At 33.6% G+C, this 20,323-nt stretch overlaps 1 protein-coding gene and 1 non-coding gene across 3 annotated transcripts in view; both read left to right on the forward strand.

The window, feature by feature from the left end:
* LOC109537790 (flocculation protein FLO11) overlaps positions 1-20,323 on the forward strand; it is a 137,549-nt gene that overhangs the window by 110,449 nt on the left and 6,777 nt on the right. For both annotated transcript variants that reach the window (XM_019904682.2, XM_048665536.1), the window contains exons 5-6: positions 16,613-16,808; positions 18,158-18,238. In XM_019904682.2, the coding sequence (XP_019760241.2) occupies positions 16,613-16,808; positions 18,158-18,238 (277 nt within the window). The remainder of the gene's footprint in view (positions 1-16,612; positions 16,809-18,157; positions 18,239-20,323) is intronic.
* Trnal-caa lies at positions 2,024-2,140 on the forward strand. The gene is made up of 2 exons: positions 2,024-2,061; positions 2,096-2,140. It is a non-coding gene; the product is annotated as a tRNA-Leu (tRNA).

The following is a 20,323-nucleotide window of genomic DNA, read 5'->3' on the forward strand; positions in this document are numbered from 1 at the left end:
ATGACTTTCTACCATTGTAACTTGTATGTATGCCAAAGGCTGAAACCATGGTCAATAATTTCCGTTTTAAAAGGCCACCTTCCACGCAAAGTCGGTGTATTTGAAACGACTATGGCGCGTATTCAACTACGAGCGAGCAGCAGCAGCACATGTCAATAACACGCCCTCAGTTTCCGGCCCTTTTGCCCCGTCCTGGTTCAAGGCACTGCGGGGAAAGTACACATAATATCGTGTTATCGGTATGCCATCTGCGCCCTTTGTGTCTTTTCGCGTTCGTAATGAGCGAGGGACTGGGCCACAATGCCCAAATTATTTTTAATTAGAGGATGTATGACACACATAAAGATAAAGAATTCGTGATCCGTATGGAAGATTAGAGGAAAACAAATTGTTTTATCGGTTTGTCGTTTACTTATCAGGTTAAACACCACTCACTTTAAGGTGGAAAATTGCAATGATGCCTTGACATTATTTGCCTAAATTATTGGGTACTTTACATTAATTTATTAGAATTCCGGTTGTTTAATAAAGTACGTGAAAAATGTCACCAATGTACTCTCTCTATATGTCAGCCGTCTTACTATATTTGTTAAATTATATCAAAATATTAATCGAGTCGACCAGTATAGAAGACGAATGGTTCTTTAGCAAAAGTGTGCCAACGCATGCTTCTTCTATGGAATACGGCTTCCGTATACGGCTCCCTAGCACGCATCTGCAGTGTGCAATTATTTCTAGGTTTATGGTCATTTGTACTCGCAAATCATTTTTACAGCGCATCACATTTATTTCCTCAACATTTGAATTTTACATGCCTCAGCATTTAAATATATGTGATCTAATTTCGGATCACACTATATAAGTAGGCAAACTAAAATAATATTAACATCTGCAATATCAACTTTTACCGTAACTCGCCTATTCCTGTTAGGCAAATCGTTTTAGTCAATACATAAACTGCAGTTTGGCTTTCCCGCTCTGCATAGAAGGCGTGAACAGGCTGTACCAATCTGCTATTTTAGTCAATTAGTCGATATCCTCCCGTTTCGAAATTCAAATTATGGACTTAAATTCTAAATCGCGTTTCAACTTTAATATGAATTAGGTACTGTTAATAAAATCAGTGACGTTGGTTTTTATGTTTTTGCTCTGGTCCATAGCGTGCTGGATAATTTTACACTGCCGATGGTCGGTTGGGCTTCAGTTACACAAAGGAAATGCCGACTTGTCGCTTTCTATACTGGTCCAATTAAGTTTAGAAACTTTAGATGCATTATCCTCATAAACAATTTATCGTGTACAAGGCCTCTTACATCATATACAAGTGACTTACAAAGGCGAATAATTTCTAATCTAAGTGTCGCAATATTTGATAGCCTGATGTTCAGGTGTCAAACTGCCGCAATATCATTTTTCGGTCTCCAAAAAACAGATAAAAGTTCTATGAAAAACTTCTGGGAAAAGCTAAAAATTAATGAATCTTAAAACTTTTTTATTATCATTATTATTGACCTAGGGAGAGAAATACATATATCTTATCGCTAAGGAAGCGGTGGTAGAATAATGGTGACTTCTCAGGTTAGTAGTAAAAAGAGTATATTACGGCACAAGAGACGAAAGTCGCAGTGCCGCCACTGCTTGAAGTTATTTTCGAATTGAATTCTTGATTCTCGGTGGAAACTACCCGGGAAAAGTTTCAGGATTTAAAAAAAACCGGCTTTGAAAATGTTGTCAAAACAGTCAGTGAGAAGCAGTCAAGATGCCGAAGTTATTACTTTCCACACGACACGAAGACAATGTAATTGCGTAATGGGCGGAAAAGTAAATTCGAATTGTAATGAGTAGAGCGATTCTTTTGCTATCGAAAATAGTGGCGAAACTGTGTACTTTCCATCAGGAGATCAATTTAAATCGCCTACTAATTACGAACATTATAGCGGTTTTGTGGTTAAAAGTATTTCAGTCGATGCGTTATCGTCAACATTACATCGGCAAATTTCCTGACTGAATCCAGATATTTCAGGTCAGGGTGGCCGAGCGGTCTAAGGCGCCAGACTCAAGGTTCCCTTGCCCACTCTATAGTGGGTGTTGAGCATTCTGGTCCTCTTTGAGGGCGTGGGTTCGAATCCCACTTCTGACAATTTTTTTTGCGAAAATGTTTCATAAACTTTTTTCACTGAAATTATATGTATTATTGTTCAACTTCGAACTTGGTTAATCTCGATATGAACCGGTTAAATTTGAATTTAAGACATCATTATTTGATTAATGTCTAGTTCAACCATTTTCTCTTGATAAAGTTGAATATATTGTTAGATACATTGTGAATAAACTTTCACTTTCTACCAGTTACACTTATGATCAGAATCTTAGTTGACTAAGTAACAAAAACTGTGTGTTCCTTAACAAGGCGTTTACTACTCAAGGAAATTACTTTATGTTTGGATAATATACAGGTTGGCCATTTTCTGAATCTTTGTATGGGTAACTTCTACATTTTTAAAGATAGAGAATCCGTTAAATGGGAAAAAATGGGCAGAATTCGATTGCGTATTCATTACCGTTTTCAAAATTTAGATACCCGACTTGGTTCCTGAATTATCCTGAAAAGACAAGAAATCAACACTTTTTGAATTATCACTTATTACGTAAACTGCTTAACTTAGAAAAAAAAACACAAAAATGTGTAGTAGGCTATGGAAACAATTATTTTTCTAATTTAAGCAGTTTACGAATTATATGATAATTAAAAAAGTGTTGATTTCTTGCCTTTACGGGATATTTCAGGAACCAAGTCGGGTACCTAAATTTTGAAAACGGTAATGAATTCTGCCCAATTTTCCCCATTTAACGGATTCTCTATCTTTAAAAATGTAGAAGTTGGCCACCCTGAATATATAAATAATCTTTACTTCCTACAGAAAAAGGCTATCGACCCAATCGGTCTTTCTGCCCTATGTTTGGATATTAACCAACAAAACACGTTTTTTTTTCTATAGTAAAACGATAACCGTTTACATATGTAAGTACTAATGTAAATCCTACGCTTACGGTTAACTTTTGGAGTGACGCTAATCCCAATTCTACTTAGTTAATGTGGAGATTAAGATGTTTTCTTGATTAATATTAAAATAGAATAGAGAATATAATTTAGAAAGAAAAAAGAAAAACGTTTCTTAATTAATTCAAGCGCCTTGTTAAAGCTTACACATTTTTTGGTTCTTTGTCAACTGATACTCGCTTAAGAAGTATTGCCGGTAGAGAGTGGTAGTTTATTCACCATGTATCAACAATAATAGGCGAAAATGAGTGAACTCGACTTTAACATATAACAATTGTATTAAACTGGAAGTTAACCGGTTATTATCGAGATTAGCGAAATTCCAAGTTTGACCGTAACATAACTACTGTAATGCGCAATTTTCCATGTAATTCCTTCTAAGTTTAATGTCATCCTGCCCTTGAAGATTTTCATTTCAATCACTTTACCTACATTGCCCAACAAGGATCCTTTCATATGATTTTTCTAGTTCAGAAAGAAAAACATTAATTCTTCTTGTTATCCCTTTTAAAGTTTCAAGCATATTCTAGTTTGCTACCAATTATACATGCATACTGTACATATTGGACAATATTTGTTCGGACGAACCCTAAGGGAATGCTGTAGACAAATATTTTCGAAGAGATGCTAAGGGAATCTTGACGATTAAAGATATTGTCCGCACAAAATAAGTGTGTTCAATGTATTATTAATAAAGGAAAATTCTTCTCTTACTGACCTGGAGTAATTAATGACTTCGGAAGTGTATTTCGTTTGTGGGTCCAACTGCATTTCGTGATGTAGGTGCCATGTACTTAGGTGTTTAATGGACATTTTTTGTCTTCATTAAATAGGTTTATGTTTTGGGAACATTTTATTTATGGATCTTGATTAATGAGTAGAGGGTAACCGTGTTTGACATAACAGGAGCAAGATTTTCGAGTTAAGAGACGTAATTGATATTTTTTAAAGAACCAAGGATCGTCGTGTTATAATAACGAACCTCCAGAACTTCAATGTGATCAGAGGTCAACACTGACTGAATGCCCTTCAACTTTATTTATGAAAGTTGATTAAATTTGCCACTGACCTAGTTAACAAATTTCGAACTGTCTACTTTCAATACATATTAAAATTCACCCTCGCGTTTGCGTTGCGTCCCTCCCCCGCTTCGTTGCACACTCCTTTATTGACCGGATTACAAATCAGCCCCAGCCGTTTGCAGCTCCCACCCTATCACAGGCCAGATAAGGAGAGAATGAGAAATGCCTTTATAAGTTATTATTATATGAGCTTCCTTTCGCATTTTTGTTCAGAAAGGGAAACTGCATTGAAAAATTGTATTTGAGATTTACACACTTAATGCCTGCCTGATGTACGTCTTACAAATAATAGAAAGTATTTAGCCGTAAAAAAGTCGACTTTTTACCTGAATGAAATGAATAAGGAAAATATTCTGGCCCAAAATTGCTTAAGAATCTTGCTTTCAAGCACTATATGTAAGCTTTATATTATAGCTGATATTATTCTTGATTATACTGGGAATGTTTCCAATACAACTTCGAGTTCACTAGTTCTCATTCGTCATAAACAGTCGTAGGCTGTTAATGCACTTGTGACATACAAACGGCCACTTAACCAAGCAGCACAACTTTTGTTTCACCATTCCTACATTTCCTTCACACCTTTGGCGTGCCATAATTATTGCAATTGCGCCAGTCCTGGTCTGCACTCACTGCACAAATTAACAAACGTTGCATTATCCATTTATCCATTAGCGGTTTGAATATTGGTGCATGTCTGTTTGCGGGTGAACCAGTTGAAAGTGAACCTAAAGAGAGGAAAATTTTCAGTCCTGACAGTCCAAACCCGCCAAACTATTATAACCAGATCCAAAAAAAAAATGGTTGTGTGTTGTTCTGCATGCGAGATGGCGATAGGCATAATTTGTTTTTTCTTTGCCGGTCGTGAGAAAACTAACACAAGTCTTGAAATTTTTCAAATCGACTAGTAACTGTATCACTTTACCGCACTGTATATACAGGGTCATTCAGTTTATCGTAGCAGTTAACGGTCGATAAAAATATCATGCATAGGTATATTGAAAACGGCTTTGTATTTGAGACACGGGGTGGCAAAGTTAACATATTATTTGTTTATTTAATTTACGCAAATCTTAAGATCTTGTAATAAAACTCTATTTTCTGGGACTTCTCAATCCCACATCCAATCATTGAAAATCTTTGAACATCTAAAATCGTTTTATTTAACCCTGCTACTTTGTTGAGATTAATTGGCATTTAAAAATTTTTTTGAAAAAATATCGAAAACGTTTCTGGTAGCGATTTCACACAAGAATGTTGTTGCGACTTACGAAAATATGAGCCCAGAACGATTTTATTTTTACAATGAGGTTGATACGGGTAGGCATAAAAAGCTATCATTATTTAAAAATTAAATACTAAATGACATATATCTGTAAGTTTGGCAAACGCTGGACATAATTGGATGTGGTATTGCGCTAAGTCCCAGAATATTGATATTTATGACCGTATCCTAAGATTTCCGTGAATTATTTTCAAAAATGAAAATTAACTGTTACTTTTGCCACTCTTTATTTCAAAATTACGCCCGTTTCAATATATCTTTCCATTCTAATTTTATTCTAAAATTGAATTTTCTATCGACCGTTAAAGTCCTGTTACTCTAAACTCACATACCGTGTATAACAAATTAATTAAACTGATTCAATAGGAATAAAAATGAAACCGAATAGCAATATTTTACAATAATTTGATAGTTGACTACCAACAACAACATTTTTTTGTTTCACTGGTCGCATTAATGGCGAAATATTTTCGTCCGGTAACATAACTTCTTGTGGTTTTGGCTGCGATTAGAAAAAAACTTACAATTTTTTAGTTTCACTTTAACTCAGTTTTTATGCTAACAGTTAGACACACAAAGCGATACCTCAAATCAGAGTTTCATCTAAATTGAGTGAATAAATTGTTGATTATTTGTTATTAGAAAAGTAGCTATTACTTTGCAAAATAAGGATTGTGCCATTTTCAAAAACTTGCAGAATTTGTTTTGTTTTCAATGTTTATGAACGTATATCCATTGATTGGCCTTAAAGGGCAATCGTGTTTAATGGCGTTTTATTGAACTCATAAGATCTAAACATATGTAAGTGTTTAACAGTGTTTGTTTTTGCCTTACTTTTGGTTGTAGAGTATGCAGTTAAAACGATGCTACTTAATTTTGGCCTCCCTGTATATTTTTGCCGAATTTTAGGGACGAATTTAATCAAAGTTAATTGGACTTAACACTGTTAGAAACTAATATTTTCAGCGCATGAATGAACACTTATTTCAGTAACATGAACTGAGAACGTAGCATTTATATTGTTTATGCAAGATGTAAAGGAAGATTCTTATCTGCTTCGTATTTGAGCGTCTGTTTTTTACCTGACGGATTGGGGGCTGCAAACGAATGTTTTAGTTATTTTAATGAGCTGCATCGTCGATTAAATTGATGGTTTCGTCTTGATTTACATAGAAGCCAATACTCGGCTAAATATTTTCTTCAGTAGTCTGACTAGGAAATAATTGTTAAACTGCTTTATTAAGGCAAGTATAGGGTTTAGTAGGCATCCTAAAACGGACCGGTTTAAAACATCGAGTCGAAACACGCAATAATCAATACGTTTGATAATTTTATAGCCCAAGTAATTTGCATATAGAGTTATACTTAATTTCATTGTAGATAATTTACCATTGGCTATTCGTTTAAACTCGTACATATTTTTTACATTGACGAACTAGAAACAGTAATCATTTCTTTTTTCATATGTTTCGTCTTCGGATAGAAAAAATATGCAAGTCACATTATAATCACATGGTAATTAAACGGCGGTATGTTGAGAATATTGAGGAAGTAGAATGTTTTCCATCGCATCACATATTAAGTACATAATTTACCATTTTAAAAAGTTTATTGTGTACAAGTTCTGAACTTGATTAAAACGTGTTCGTATTTCGTTTGAAGACACTTTCAACATTGTTTCAATCCCCTGTTTCATAGAGAAAATCGATTTGCTCTAGTGTAGAAAAGACAGAATCGAAGTAAATAACACTTGATGTAATTATAAACGCAACAAATGATTTCCCTCTGTCTCATTCCTGAACAGGATTTGCCGTCTCATTTTTACACGGAGAGCCAGCGAGCTGATTCGCTACGAGTCCGCGACTGGTTTCATAATACGCTACAATTTAACCGCTATTAATTTTAATTGAATGCTGTTGGCCTTTGACGCTCGCTCGATGAATGATTAATTCTCGTGGTATATTCATTCCTTTGTGCTTTGTTGTCGGGTAGTTTTGCTCTTTAAATAACTCAATTCCGTATTCAGGCTTGATGTTGCTGCTGATGGTTATAAAATGATCAATTATTAATGGAACGATTTGGATTTCAGCTTGAACCACACTGAATTGCGCACATAAATAATCTGTGTGCCGCTTTTGGTTTAAGATTCGCCTGTTTTCCCAGAGTTTTGGGAATAAATTTCAATATCCACCAGGTCAATGATTACAAATAGGATTTAATGCTTATTGCTGTTGCTCCTAAAAATAGTTTCCTGGTTGCCACCCACGCTTACGTTTCTGCGGGCATTTGCTACTGCAAAACAGTAAATTTTATCTTATGACTGAATGTTAAACTTACTTTTCTGAACTGTCATTTTAGCTATGCCAAATCAATTATTCGATTACTTAGCAGGTCTAAGGCGAAAGCTAATACATTGTTTTGATAAGGGACTATACCTGAAGTTTATGAGGTATACTTTAAACGTGATCTTCATATTTTGTATTCAATATGCATATACCGGGCGTACCATAAAAGTTTGAAATCAGTGAAGCAGTGACTTTCTCCACAAAATCTATCTGTTTTTCATCCAAAGTTTTGTTTTAAGGAATTTGTTTAATGCAGAAAAAGTTTTAAGATTTTACAATGGTTATATCATTACCTATATGTTACAATGGTATGGAATTTAAAGCACTTTTGCGGTATGAATAACTTGCGCATAATATTGCGCAAAGCAAAGCAGCAAAGCAAAGTGCTTTTACTTCTCTAAAGAAGTATCTAAATATTATTCTCACTTTCTGTAATTTTGGTAATTTTTCGAATATATTTCGTTGACCTAATACTGTAGAATTTGTTGCAATAAAACTTTTTTCTTTCAATAATGTATCTTACAATTCTAACTTCAATGCAAAATATTTCGTAGTTTTGTCGTGTTTTTACCGCATTTCATTCTTTGCATGAACATGTCCCTCTCAATAGTTTGCCGTAACCAAAAGTTGGCTTAGTTTGAAATAGGATTTTCGTATGAGAAGCGAAAAACGACGTACTTATAGACTTAAATAGACACAGATCTTTTTCCTTGACTCTCTTTAACCTTTACGCATATAATTTCAAAACATATGTAATATTTCTAATGCTAACCTTAGTTGAAGGTAATTTGAAACTTGACTATTATATGACTTATGTAGATCTTTATGGTACTATATGGTACCTATTATTAGGCTATAAAAACCTGACCTGCCCATCACGATAGCAAAACTAACCTAACACAATCAATTTGCGCGCTCTTCTGAACTGAACTTCCAAATTGAACCAAATTCCATTCCGAATATCCATTGCGTTCATACTTTTGGGTCAGCTTTGATGCTGTAAAACTTTACGAGTCATCATTCTCTTGACACTCCTGTGACTTCGACTTGTATGTGGACTTTAACATTAACTTGATTAACAAACATAACCCGGCTAAGCAAACAAAGCTAGTGACCAGTTCCATTTATAATCAACAGATAAACACCGCATACAAACTTGGAGGGTACCGCACCGCACACGATGTTCGGCAGTTGCCTGAACAGAAAAGTGAAATTCGTCTGGGGTCCATCGGAGCCGGTGCTCTGATGTTTTAACAGAGCAATTAGCGCTTAATATACGAGTGTTTTGTGGTCCGATGGAATTAAATGGGACCGTATCAATATTGCTTTTATCCATGGCAAACAATTCAATTTTAAAACGAAGGGGTAAAACCCTAAATGGCTAATTAACTGACAATTGCATACATGCTACAGCGATTTTGGAAAGCATCGATCGAATTCAATTAGGTGTCGTTTGATTCCCTGCATGCTGATTTTATTTATGTATACCGTCCATAACATATCAGCATCGATTGATGAATGACCATGTTTTGCAATTAATTAGTTGAGTAACGGTTCAAGCACACTACGAAGACAGTGGGTAATTTGATAGCGTATTTTTACCATTAACTGTACTTTGATGTTGTTATCGCAGATGTTAGCGATCTGATTTAAATTATATATTCCTAAAATAATAAAGAGGAGGATCTTGAAGTGTCGCCTCTTGCCATGTCATCTGGTACCGACCGTTCCATCTATGATTGAAAAAAGCGCACCTGCCTCGTGCCCGGTGAAACGGGGTTGGACTGAATTTTGTCAAATAAAAATTTTGTAGCCAAAATTTAAAAAAAATGTACATACTATGCAATTTGACGTATATTTGCAATGTGAAATGAAAATACTTGAAGTTTTTTCTGTTTGTAAGTTCAATACTATACAGGGTGTCTCGTGATGTAACTTCCATTACGAAGTGAGTGCTGGTAAAGCAATTTCAAGTGAAAAACCGTCTAGTGCTAGCTAATGCTCTAAGCTCAATACTATAATAATAATCATGGTTTTTTTCCCATTGGACATAATTAAATTTCTGCAAAATTTCAGATTCAAAAGACAAAAACAATCGAGTTAATTTACACGCGAAAAATTAATACATAAGATTTTTTAAAGACTTCAATTGAAAGGTAACCTGACACCAGCTTTATATCTCGTGTTAGCAGTTATTTTTAATAACATATTCACAGAGTTCATAGATTAGTATTGATGCGATTATTAGATCTCAAGAAATGTATTTAAAAAAACTTCACACCGTGGTAAAATAAAATTTCATCGAATAAAATTTTTTGAAACTCGAGAAATACATTTTTGCACATAACGCATTTTAAGGCGGCATAAGGCCGAAACGCCTTAGGCTTAGGAAGACAAATCCAGACATTATTGTTGCACTGAACAACTGTTAGAGGTTTGAGTCAGTTGTATAATTGTAGGTTTTGTTGAGTTCACAGAAAAGAGTACCTACTGTAACTTCAGTAACGTTTTTTTGTTCAAATTAGGGCTCGGAATCAAATTCGAATAATTCGAGTATTCGAATATTCGAATACTCGAATATTCAAATATCCAAATATTCGAATACTCGAATACTCGAATACTCGAATAATCGAATTATCAAACTCACAAGGTGCAAATATCTTTATATGCACTTTGTATACTTTTATAAAATAAATGATTCTACAAGCATTTAAACAAATACCCATATATTTACAAGCAAATGAAACTAATCATATTTACTCTCCTGCAAATGAATATAAAATTATGTCTCTGTGTTCTGGTGATTCGCGTCATCAACTTTTGCGCGGTGTTACAATTAATGTGCCGACAAAGGCACTTTTTTATCCGTTGCGGCTAGTTGCCAAAAATGATATGAGATAACGATTTTTCTTCTTGAAAAACGGTGAACGGAAAACGAACACTCGAACATCTAACGAATATTCGAATATTCGAATAAACCACTAAGCAAATATTCAAATTTCAGATTTTAAAAAATTCCGAGCCCTAGTTCAAATGTCTAGTACACCAATTTTGCGTTTTTGTCATATTCTGTATTAGGCATAACTGTCTTGACAGTGGATTATATTAGGGGAAGACTCGAATTAAATAATTCGACTTATTTGTTTATGGAAATATTAGAATTCATTCAGTTTAAAAAGTCTAAAAAATATCTCGAATTCACTTTGTAATGCGAACACAAGACATTTCGTCCGAAATAAATCCAGTAAAAATAAAAAATTCACAGCACTGAGAAAAGAATAATTTCTGAGGAATCAAATCACTGTCGATAGATAAGTACGTCAAATAGTTTACACATTAAAGTTTATGCAAAAATTTGCTTTCTTCCATCAAATCCTACATGAATATTCTCAGTGAGTTCATTACTCCCACTATGGTTTTCCATTAAACCAGTAAGAGTCTTTAAATGTAAGTTTAAAGTTTCCATGGGTATGATCCGTTTTGAAAAACGTTATAGATTCTGACAAAACCCGTGTCCTACATAATTTGTCATTTGCTTGATTATCACTTAATTAAGTTTCTGATGACAGATTGTTACCTAATACGTACACTTATAAAGGAATGCAAATCGTTGTGCTCAAATAATATAAAGAATGTCTGGTAATTGTTTGGAAACCCCATGCACCGTAAAATTTATTTTCCGGGAAGAATGGGAATCAAGTTCAAGCTGTACTTGACTCCAGAGAAGACCAGTGAAGGAGCCACATAAGGCAAAATCAATAAAAAGCCCTTTCTGTCGACTTTTCAATAAATAAATCACCCTGCTGTATAAGGCTGCTCTATCTCCGTCAAAAAATATTGGGGATATGGTTTACGGGTGTATGTGAACTGGACAATTTAACTTCTTGAGTGGTATTATTTCGGAACTTTCGTTATTATTTGGAACATATCACCCCGATCTGAGTTATACCTCATAACATATAAATTGTTCTGTCTAAGAATTAGGTATCTGAATGCGAAATTGTAATTGCTATAATTGAATCTAAAGCAGCATTTGTGTGTGTCTTTCATTAAATGTGAAAAATATAACTAAAACTGCTAGAATTTAGCACAACGTTTGTCAGCTTTTAACAACTAGCAATGAGCCATTATTTCGCTGAAACTCAACGAAACCACAAAGCTTTAAAATATTTTCACGAGCATTATTGGCACCGATTTTATGTGAGAATAACCGTTATCCTTCCCGAAAAGTGTTATGTGTCAGATATTACTGACAGTTTTCCTTTTTACTGTTTCGACAAGATAAAAAAGTCAGTTGAAATGGCTAAGGGCTAATTTAACTCTATCCAGATAGATGAGCTCCATAAAAAGTTTTCAGATTGGTTTTTGATTTATATCCATTGGCGGCAGTTGTGTTTCCAGTTTCCAGTAGTAACGCTTCACTCAATTCTTTAAACGATGTTCAGTGTTGTAGCGCTTTTATTAACCGAAAAATAGTGTTTAAATTGCAACTGTGTGGTGTTATTTTTTCGAAGGCTGACAATTTTTTTACTAGAGATAAGTTTGTATCTCTAGTATATGTAATTGTATTTTAATTGAACAGACGTATCCCCAAATTACCGTTCAAAGTTGGGGTGCTCCAAATGGAACCCCACTGCTAGAGAGTCATCATTGATCGATTTATCAAACTAGGCTTGATGCCACACATGTTTTCCGGAAATGATAAGAAATTATGACCGTTGTCTTTTATACAGCAGGCACAACGTTTGCACAGAAAGTAAGAAAACTTTGTTCAACAAAAATGTTTATCAATGCGCACTCGTATGAGCTCATCTGTAGAAAGATAGACGGAAATGGGGTATGCCTGAGAATATTAATTATTACGTTTTCAATAATTTATGGACAACTACTCTTATTTATTGTGCTCCTGATGCACAACTTCTGTGACTGTTACTAAGTGCGGTGAAAGCTCGACATGCATTATGAGACATGATACCTAAGTAAAGCAATTGACTTAAAGTCTATAGTCTATAGAAGAAATAAAATGACGTTAAGAGGAAGTAACGAACGTTCACACAAGTAAATGTGTCAATATCCCAAATTTGTCTTAAATACCGGCAATTACGTTGGAATTAAGGAAATTAGCTATTGAAGAATCTATAAGAAACTTTACTCAACGTTTATCTCAAATTGCCCATAGACAGACAGAATGAAAGTATTCAGTGAAACACTTTAAAAATGTTCTATTTTATAGTAAATTAAGTTGCAAAATTAGTAAAATCCGACGTATATGATAACACCCCGACTTAATCCGTTAGAAAGAAAAGTTGATTTAGCGTGACCTTAAAATTAGTTAAGTAAGATAGACATCAACCATATGGTTGCTAGTTCTTTTATAGATTTGTTGAAAATTGACGTGATTGTCTGCAGGTGTTGTTGATTGTCAAGAAGGAGAGCGCAAAAACTACTTCAAACAACAGAGATTTTAAAAAGCCATATCTACCAACAATGTTTTTGGTGTGCAGAATTGATAAAATTGTAGGGATGTAGATCTGCTTCAATTATTACCTGCTATGGGGGTGCGACCTCGGATATGAGTTTAGCATTCAACAATTCCTGCATTCAGTTGCAGCAACTTTCACTTTCTCAGAAAACTGATGTTGGTGTTACACCACATGCTGCTCTATTATGTTGAAGATTTGTCAAATTTAAAGTATTCCCATGGAATATAATTCATTGAAAGGGACTTTGTATGTTTTGAAAAGAACAAATTATTTAAGAACTGTTCACAGATGAGTCCCAGAGGCAGCTAAATAAAATTGTTTATTTAAAAGTGATTTATGTGACCCACTAAGTACATGAGTTTTATCATAGAAATGCACAATTTGCTACAGAACAGATGAACTTTGCAACATAACCGCACTTCGCAACATCAGTTTTCGTTGTTTATAGGAACACAACTTTGACTTTCTACATTTATATGTAAAAAAGAAACGCATTTGGTAAAAATGGATAGAGTTATTAAGCAGTAGGCAATTTTCTGTTTATCAAAAATCAGTTCTTATGATTGCATTTCTAAAGTGTTAAATCAACAAAGATCTTATGCTCCACAAGAAACGTTATTTTTTTGAATATTCGTTATTGAACCATAAAAACGTTGAAATGCATGTTTGTTGACAAATATCCCACTAACTTGGTTGTCGCTATATTTTATAACAAAAGAATTAATAGTAACATTATTTTTTTCAAATAGAAAATTTGCGTCAGTTTATGCAAATTTGGCGTGTTTTTTTCTTGTAATATTCAGCTGTACCAGTGGTTGGCCAAATGACTATCGTTATTCCAGCATCTTGAAAAGCTAGTACCTTTCAGAAGTATAGTCTATATTTTTGCTAAATAATTGTTTCCTTAAAAAAGTAATCCCGACAATGCGTTTAGGATTGGGATTCTCCTTCATAAGGATGAAACCGATTAATCGGATATTCTACCAGCAGTAGGAATTGGACATTTTCTTAGTCTAAGTGGTTGTTGATCTTCAAAACAGAAGAAGTAAATGATCTGAGATATAAATTAAAAATTGTTCCCACTTAAAATTTTTTAAACTGTTATTTGAAATTGTCAGTTTGCAGTTTGTGTTTAGGACAATAATACTAGAATAGTATGAAAATTCATCATTCATTGATGTTTCCAAGTGGCATAGCAAACAGAAAAATTAGTAGAAATACTACTTCAAAAGCTGTTCTCAGAATTTCGAATTTCTTAGCGGATGAGCGACCACATTGACCTACATCATACATTTAGTAATCCAAACTAGAGACATAAATCGGAAAAAGATTAAACCTGATATTTTGTCTTTAATGATTAAATTTATCTTCAGTCGATTTGTTATGTTAAATGACCACCAAACACGATTTGAATGGATGAAAGAATCCCTTTAAACAAACGACGTGTTAGCTATAACTTCATAAAAATTGTAATTGTAAGAGATCTTAGAACATTTAATTAATTAAAATACCCGAAACCTACACCATAAAGTTAGCATTGTAGTAATCATTGACTTTTAATGGCGTACACGCACCCAATTAAACCCAGAAAAAGGAAGTAAAATTAGGGAGCTTAAAATGTGTGAATCGTTTGTGAAATGGAAACATTTCTGCCTGGTCTAGCTTTCTGAAGAACCGCGGCGCGGTTAGAAGCGTCAACATGTCCAATAAATCAAAGCTAAAAACAGGCAGGCAGAAAACGATCGACGCGCCAGCGGAACGATTCAGAAATAACTGCCAGATTATTATCTTGGCAAGTGGCCCTCCCGACATGAGAAATACTAAAAAAGAATTCATTCATAATTCAATGGAAAGGATTTTTTAAGCTTTGATTTGTTATTTCAGGCTCTTTGTTATCGTTGGCCTATTCGGTCTGTTATGGTTCCATTAAGATATCGCAGCACGTGTTTATAGAGAAATCAGGAAATATTTCCAGTTAGATAATTGGATCTTTTATTTGTAAAAGGTGCTAAGTCTATAAATGAGATTGTGTTTTCGGATCTCGTTTTCCTTTAAATGTATGTCGATTATTTGGAGAATTGAGGAAGTCTGTTTCAAAGCTGCGAATCGTTTAACTACCCATACATTTCCGTCCTAACCAACCAATCGTATCGGAAGTTGGTGTTTCACGTTCGTCAAATTGTTTCGGATAAATAATTCAGTGGTAGAAATGTGAACACTTCCTCTAAAATAATATGTGCATATAGGACAAATTAAATTGGAATAGCATTTTGAACAAAATGTTAATTACTTTAATTATCTTCTATACCAAAAATTTTTCTTTTGCCAGATAGTTCAAAGCCGTTTTGAAACCAAAAATACAATTAGGCACTGCAAGTCTAAATTGTGGTAAATGTCTGCAACCTTACAATAACGTTTTAAAAGCTTCACAATTTTAAAACTGATTTTGATGTTAAGTGTTTTGCATTTACTTAGTCTTGAGTTCTAATTCACCTGTTTTTCAACGACTATTTCAGAATTGTTAAACGCTGAACAACATGATTGCAAAACTGACTAGCTGTTTGCAGATAACTTTATTAGAATACAAACAACAACTAGAGAACTTACTTCATATTGCAGCCGCATTAATGGAGTAATTAGTTGCCAAAATCTGATGCGCAAATGTGGCTTTCACGACTATTTAAAATAGCTGATTTCAAACAAGATTCATATATTTTTTTAACGAATCAGATCTCATTAAATACTAACATTTATATGGACGACAGCAAATGTAAACAGCGTTTCAACTATTTTTATTCCAACGTGAAGCTAAAACTTAGAGTGGAAATGAAAAGTTGTTCATGAAAAACAGTTGTTATCCCTTTAATGCACACTCTGGCAAAAGACGCGATGTTGATAACTTTCATTTATTATAAAAATAATAGAAATATCCAATCAATCGAATGATTGATGATGACATATTATTTCAAAATTGGTTTCGATGCATAAATGCATCAAAATGCATCATTAGCTGTATTTCTTTTCTTTGTTTAATAAACATTAAGATGTATAAACAAGAAAAGTCTGTCATTAATTTATTAAGGCGACTCCGTTATAATAAGCTCACAACGTCATAAATTCGTTCAATTTACTAAGAAACCGAAAAGGAAATCGGACGCTCACTTTGCAATGCAAATTCGCATCGTAAATATTAAGAGAAAAGAACGAAATAATTTAAGCAAGCAACTGCATCAGCAACGGAGCGAGGTTTACATTACTTTGACTTCATTACTTGCGGCCAGCATAACTTAGAGAACACTTAGTTCAGAATTATTTTTAACGAGAGTTTTTTTTAATTGCAATTTTGTTTGTTGCAGTGACGACTCCACCCCTGGCGCGATTCGTATACCTGGAATTGTCACGGAGTTGGATACCCTGAAAAATAACGGGTCAACAGAAGAAGGCCAAGACCCCCAAATGAAGAGGTACCTGCTATGTCCGGGCATGTGCCGCATCGAGGTGCTGAAAAAGTTCATCAGAAATAAGTACAATGTGGATACCAACCAATTTTTTGTGAGTATCATTTATTTTTTAAAACATCAGCTACCGATTACTAGAACTAAAAAGTGAACATTTTTAACTTAGAAGATGCATAATCAGGCAAATATTGCCTCCGTACACGAACAAAAAAACAGCTAATTTATTCAATTTGTGTGCTCTAATAATATATTTTCAAAATTCAGAATAGTTCCATCGTATTTATACAATAATATTTTCTGGTTGTTTTATTACAAATAATCAGGAAAATTAAAAGGAAAGAAACTTCTTATGTCCAACCGTTCAAATATGTTGTATTTAATACTAATGCAAGCGGCCTTTCTTCTTTACCGTCATGGTCAGTCCGGGCTTTTGAAAATACATTGGCAAATAACCAGATTAAGAGAAACGTTCCGAGAAGCATTCATCTCATACCAACTGCTGCTTTGGGTCCGAACATTTAAGGTTTTTTCCTTTCAGAATCGCTGGCTATTTCAGAATAGTTATTATTCTATGCATTTCTATTCTATTCTATTTTTTCTATTATTATTCTATGGACTATCTATGAAGAGAATCTGCTTTAAATTCGAACAAACATCCACTTTTGCTTCTTTTTTGTGTGAACTAACAAGTTTGGAAATTGTGGCTTTAAAGGGTTGTTTATTCATGTGTGTCTTGTAAGTTTTCGTATTTCGAGAGTTTCAGTATTTTGCAACCTGACAATTTAGAAGGTTGGTTTGCACGCAGTTTAAAAGCCATCAAACGGCTCTATATCCGAACAACCGCACAGGTTTGCGTCTTTCTTCTGTTAACAAAACGATGTTGTTTTGTATGATTTACGAGCCTTGATTGTGAGGAATAAGTTACTTTTCACTTAGTTAATACTTGTTTTGAACTGTCTTCCCGAGAAGAAGATTTCAATTATTTGGTATTTATGAATTAAATGAAAAATTACATACATTTTTCAATATTCGTTTTTATATTTTTGTAACACCATTGCACTGATAAAATAGTATCACATTCATCTTACTACAATACGTACTTCAAAAGCAAATTTCCCGAGTTACTTATAATTGTAGGTCCGTATTGAATATGATATTTTTCTTGACAATTATACAGGATGATAAAAAATTAATTGAAAACAGTCAGATAATGGACTTATATAATAAATAAATAGATGGACTTTTCTGATTTTGTCATTTCAATGGAGGGAAAATACTGTTTTTGTAATAGTTTTGGCTTATTTAACTGACATCGTGGCTATAATAATGAAGCACTTAGGAATTGTGTACACTTGATGAAACACCCTGTATATTAATTAGTGCGTGATATGATAAAATTGCCAATAATGCAGCCTTGAATTTTACGTTTTTTATTTGTTGCAGATTGATGTTTTGTACAAGAGAGTGCCGTTACCTGATCACTACACTCTGATAGATATAGCTTATATCTACTCGTGGCAACGGGTAAGCAGCATTTTTGCAACTGTTTTTACGTAACTGAAAATTTTGCTGAATCAGTAGTTTCAACTTAAACAGCGTAACACGTATGTATAGGGATTAAGCGGGGAGATTCAAAATTGGCGCGTACATCCGTCTAAGAGGTAATTGCATTAGATAGTTCGAAACGGATATAAAAAAAACATTTCTTGTTTATTGCTAGACTAAATTAACTGATAAATACCAGCTAGATTTCATGTTTATTTTAAATTGAATTTGCTTAGATCTGTTTTAAAATGGTGTTAAAGTAATGTTTTATTTCACTTTCTTTGTCATGAAGAATCATGACGATCATGCGAGAAAATAACGCAAACAGATCGAATTGAAAATCACCACAATATATCCCTAATCTACGTTATTTCTGGGTCGTTAATATACAGGAAGGCCTGCCGCATTTGAGACTTTTGTCCGTGCAAAAACGAATAGCAATTTCGTATCCAATTTTCCATTATTTTCTTCTCATTTTAAAAATGTTCTAGTTTCAACTAAACAGAGACCCCTAAAAATTTTAAAGTGTTTTTTTTTTAATGAAACACCCTAAACATATTTTATTAAATTACCTATGGAAGTCTGCAGAATATATAAAATAAAGTTTCGATTACGCGTAATATAGGAAATGTTAATCCTTTTTGATATAATGTGGAAAAATGAAAAAACAAAGCAAAATAAAAAAAAATGAGCTGCGTAATTTATCACATTACTAAAAGGCTTTTTACTACGTCCGGAAACCTATGTTTCAGAATTAAATATATTTTGACTCAAATTTTGGGAAAAACACTATATTTTTACACTGTCAGGCGTACCTAGTTATACCTACTCAAATTTTTAAAAACTTTAAAAATCTTGGTTTTCCAAAACATTCAGATTTGTTGCATGAATCATAAAAGCCTTAATAGCAACTCATATTTAAAGAAAAAATCAATGTAGTGTTAATTAGTAAGTGAATTGTTGTCAAAATGAGAGTTTATTCTACAGCGGAAGCATGATCATGTGAGCGTATGTTTAGAAAATTGCATATTTGCATTAAAAGTTTATCGCGCAGCAATTTCATGACCGCACTTACCCAAATAAAAACGTGTTCGAAAGAGTCCTCAGAACTTGTAGGTCCAAGAGATTAGAGGCGTGGAGATCAGTCGGATCAGTACAGGAACAACCCAGTAGTCGAACATAAAGGAAAGCGATTTAAAGTACTTAATAACTTCATTAATAGAATATTCTCATCAAAGGCATATAAACATACGCACATGAGCATGATCGGCGGGATAAGTGTTTGGAAAATAAATAAAAGATTCATACATAATAAATTCAGTTACATCAAGAGTTATACGATCGGGATTTGGAACATGGAAAGAAAACATTAAAAGTTCATTCCGGTCCAAAAATAAAAGTGCGTTATGGTGGGAACGATACCACGGACTACAGATCACGCGTAAAGTTTTGAACAATTTTGAAAAACGGATATTTGTATGCTTGTATCAGGAATGAAGACATTTTCAACCCTTAATTCATTAGTCGAGTGTTTAGATGATCCTATTTACTTAATTATTCCAGTTATTGAAATTATTAATATTTTTCATGTGTGAATATCAATTTAAAGCTATTTTTGATAAGTTTGAACTTACTGACCTAATGTGAGGTATTTGTTAATTGTTAATTGTAAGAATTTTAATATTTGTGCACCAAATCGCAATTATCTAGGTAGCAGTTGATTTTTGAACTCTGATCTTTTATAATACTCTCAAGCAAGGGATAAAAATTTTCCATCTATCTATTAAGCAATTTTAAAATAAAATATATCCAAGATACACTTTTAAATGATGCATTTAATAACGGCAAAGAAATACTGGATGGGTAAACAGTAACACATTTTATAGGTTACAAATTAAATTAAATCCCAATACTTATCGCATTTTTTCCGGGTTCCCATAACATCCAGGAAGGGAAATCGTGCCTGGTATTAAATTCAGTTACAGCCTGCAATTATTAGTGAATCGGCACTAAACATATTTTTTAATTTCTCTCTATTGCCAGTAATTTTTAACGGAAAATATT

Source organism: Dendroctonus ponderosae, unplaced genomic scaffold, assembly GCF_020466585.1.
Source record: "Dendroctonus ponderosae isolate FM_Combo_2020 unplaced genomic scaffold, Dpon_F_20191213v2 Dpon_F_20191213_4, whole genome shotgun sequence".
NCBI lineage: Eukaryota > Metazoa > Arthropoda > Insecta > Coleoptera > Curculionidae > Dendroctonus > Dendroctonus ponderosae.